At 31.2% G+C, this 3458-nt stretch overlaps 1 protein-coding gene across 1 annotated transcript; it reads right to left on the minus strand.

Moving 5' to 3' along the window:
• Positions 1–2118: 2118 nt before the first annotated feature.
• LOC127263390 (probable calcium-binding protein CML36) lies at positions 2119–3025 on the minus strand. The gene has a single exon (XM_051292385.1). It carries the CDS (start codon positions 2904–2906, stop codon positions 2256–2258), a length of 651 nt encoding a protein of 216 aa, XP_051148342.1. The 5' UTR covers positions 2907–3025; the 3' UTR covers positions 2119–2255.
• Between the last annotated feature and the right edge of the window lie 433 nt (positions 3026–3458).

A 3458-nucleotide genomic window follows, 5' to 3' on the forward strand; every position in this document is an offset into this window, starting at 1 on the left:
AAATATTGAACATTTTAATTTGATATTGAAGAAATAGCTGAAATGAGTGAAAAAGAATTGAAAATTCTGAAAAGTAAAAATGCTTTAAAGGACAAAAATATAGATGATGAAATTGAGCCTTTTGAGATCATCAATTCCAATTAAAGTTATCAAGATCATCAATTCCACATATAAAATTTATATACTGTAGTATCACTTACTCTAAAATATGTCAAAATATAAAATCCAACTTTAATAAAGGCATACATTGCCAAAATGGACATAAACACACAAGTATGAACAAACATATACATTGCAGTATTCTATTGATTCGTGAAAATATTCGACTATTCGATTTGTTTCGAATTTTAAAATGATATTTGTATTCGATTCTAAATAATTTTTAAATTACTTAATTTGATCCGAGTATTCAATTTGATTTCAATATTAAATATTTAATTTAAGATGTGATTCATTTTTTTCTTATCAGATTCAATTCAAAACTATTCGATTTAGATTTTTAAATTAAAAATTTTAACAATAATATTAAGACAACTTGATAATAAAATACAAAAATTTACTGTTAATTATTTTTTTATATTGACCCATAAAAGATTTTCGTACTTTAATATAAATATAAATATCATGATATAATTATAATTATAATTATAATTATATATTTATTTATATAAAATTTTAAAGTTATTATACTTAATAAATTTAGTTTTTATTTATTTTGAGAAATATATATATATATATATGCTACATTTTATACTATGTATGTATTTTTTTTATTATTGAATTGAATATTTATAAATATGAAATCGAATATTAAAATTTTTATTTGTATTCCATTCGAATCTAATAAAATATGTCTATTCAAATTCGAATCATAAATTTGAATCAAATATCGAATCAAACAAAATTATTTGATTTATTTACCATCTTAGCACGAAAAAGGTGTATAATTTTCTGTCTTTCTCCACAATAATATGTGATTGTAATTGTAATTTTTGTTTTTTATCTTTATTTTATTTATTTTAAAATACACAAACAAAAGTATACATAATGTAAACAGAAGTTTACCGGTGGAAAAACTTAGAGCGAAATGTAGCATATTTAGAGCCAAATGTGTTATAAGTATATAAAATAATATTGAGAATATTTGAATATATTTTAAAGGTCCATCAAATATATACTAGGCTGATTAATGGAAAAATAAAAAATAGATACTGAAATTAAACCAATACTAAAAATGAGAAAGTGTAGATCAATTTTTTAGTAATATGGACTGAATTTAAATCCAACACTACTGACAGGGCTGAAGACCAACTCTCCCTTATTTTATTGTATTGTACTCCTCCGTCATCCAATTGTGTGTTCATTTGATTGGGAACGGATTTTAAGAAAAATAGATAAGAATAGAAATTTTTACTGGCACGAGTTTTAAGAAAAATAAATAAGAATAGAAATTTTTAATTTTTTTTTAAAAAAAAATGGTATTTTTTTACTAAAAAAAAATGAGAATAAATTTGAATGACACCAAAAAAGAAAAGTGAGAATAAATTTAAATGACGAACGGAGTATTGTGTTTTGGTCGAATATTCGAACTATATTTATTTTAGTTGAATCTAATAATTGAGGCCTTGTTTATGTCGAGTGATAGTAATACCAAAATGAAATATATAAATTAATTAAGTTTGGTCGTAGAATGGTACTAATGATCAATTGTTGAGTGACGAAAATAGGAACAAATAATGACCTAACTCAGCCAAACCGACATTTGATTCGTAATTTATTTATTATGGTTTCCGTGTCTGTCCAATTAATCATTAATTGGATGCCACGTGTCTTATTCGTTTGATTGTTTTGATGTCTTTGTTCGTTTGTTTGCTATTCTGTTCTTGTCCACATTTAATTAAAGAAGATATTTTTTAGGGAATTCAAGAAAAATATTTCAAAATTAATTGGCAAGAAAGTAATATCAAATGTATTGTTCCAGTGACAATATATTCACAAACTTATAGATAAAAAGTTACAAAGAATCATTTTATAATATGTTATCTTATTATCATTTTAAATTTAAATTTAAATTTTGTTGAAACTAACCAAATAAAGAGTAATAATAATCAAATGGAATGATTACAAACAAATGCAGATTTGTTTCTCATTTATATACAAGCTAATACAAAAGAGTATTCGATTTATTTATTTATTTATTGAAAGAATAATAATAATAATAATAATTAAAAACGATCTGTATATAGTTATTAAATTCAGGCTTGTGGCTGCGGCTCCATCATACGGCTGAAGTCCGCGAAGCAGACGAACCCATCTCCATTTCTATCCACGCCTCCTATCATGCGCCGGCAGTCCTCTAACGTGCACCGGGCGTCGCCGATAGTACGGAAGACGTTAAAAAGCTCCTCCGCCGTAATCTTCCCGTCGCGATCGGAGTCGAAGAAGTCAAATGTTTCCCTCAGCTCGCCGTCGCCGGCCGCCGGCGCGAAGGCGGAGCCGATAGCGTAGAACTCCTGCAGACTAATACACCCGTCCCCATCCCTATCCACTTCATTCAGCATCGAATTCAGCTCCTCCTTGCTCATCGGCTCGGCGCCGAGCCGGAGGAGCAATCCTTCGAGCTCTTCCTTTCGGATCTTCCCGTCGCCGTCGCGATCGATCATTTCAAACGCCTGCTTCAGCTCCAAGTAAACGTCGGCTGAGATCTCCGGCAGCTCGTCGGGAGATATCTCCGCCGGAAGCACACTCGTCGGAGTCGATGCACCGTTAACCTTTTTGAAACCGCCGTCCTCCGATGCGGTGGAGGATGCCGTCATCTGCGAGCTGAAGGACTCCGGCGGATCAATAATAGAGCTCGATTTCTTCGGCCGGAAAAGCTTCCCGCGGATCATTCTGGCAAATTTCATAGCGACAAGTATCTGTATCGATTCAATCTCTGTTGCGGAATTATGCAGATTGCAAATTGTTGGAGAAGAAAGGCGGAATCGAGGCTTTTATGGGCGGAGAAATGGGAAGCCATTAGTGAGCTTCGAGGAAGCTTCGTAGAGAGAGAAAGAGAGGGAAGATTTGAATTTATGAGCCATTGTTTCTTTTTTATTTTATCACAACAAATTTAATGGTTTTGTGTCAAAAGTTTTACCAGGGCCATGGATCTCAACTCCAGAACTGTAGTACGTGTTGAAGCCGTGTACTCGTAGTGGATGGACGTTGGACTCCCGGAACCCCATACAGAGTAGACCTCATTCTTCACAACCTCGATCGATCCTATCTAGAAATTTCTAGACTTTATATTTTCTTGTCCATTTTAATACTAATGAAAAAAATTATTACACTAATAGCCATTAATAAGAAATAATAATAATTTACATAATACATGCTACTAAATTATAATATGCTGACAGGGGTTAATTAGGATGTTAATAACTAACCCCTGTTTGCCCCTAACCGATAGCAATGGA

The sequence above is a fragment of the Andrographis paniculata genome, unplaced genomic scaffold, assembly GCF_009805555.1.
Source record: "Andrographis paniculata isolate CXL003 unplaced genomic scaffold, ASM980555v1 Contig69END, whole genome shotgun sequence".
Taxonomy (NCBI): domain Eukaryota; kingdom Viridiplantae; phylum Streptophyta; class Magnoliopsida; order Lamiales; family Acanthaceae; genus Andrographis; species Andrographis paniculata.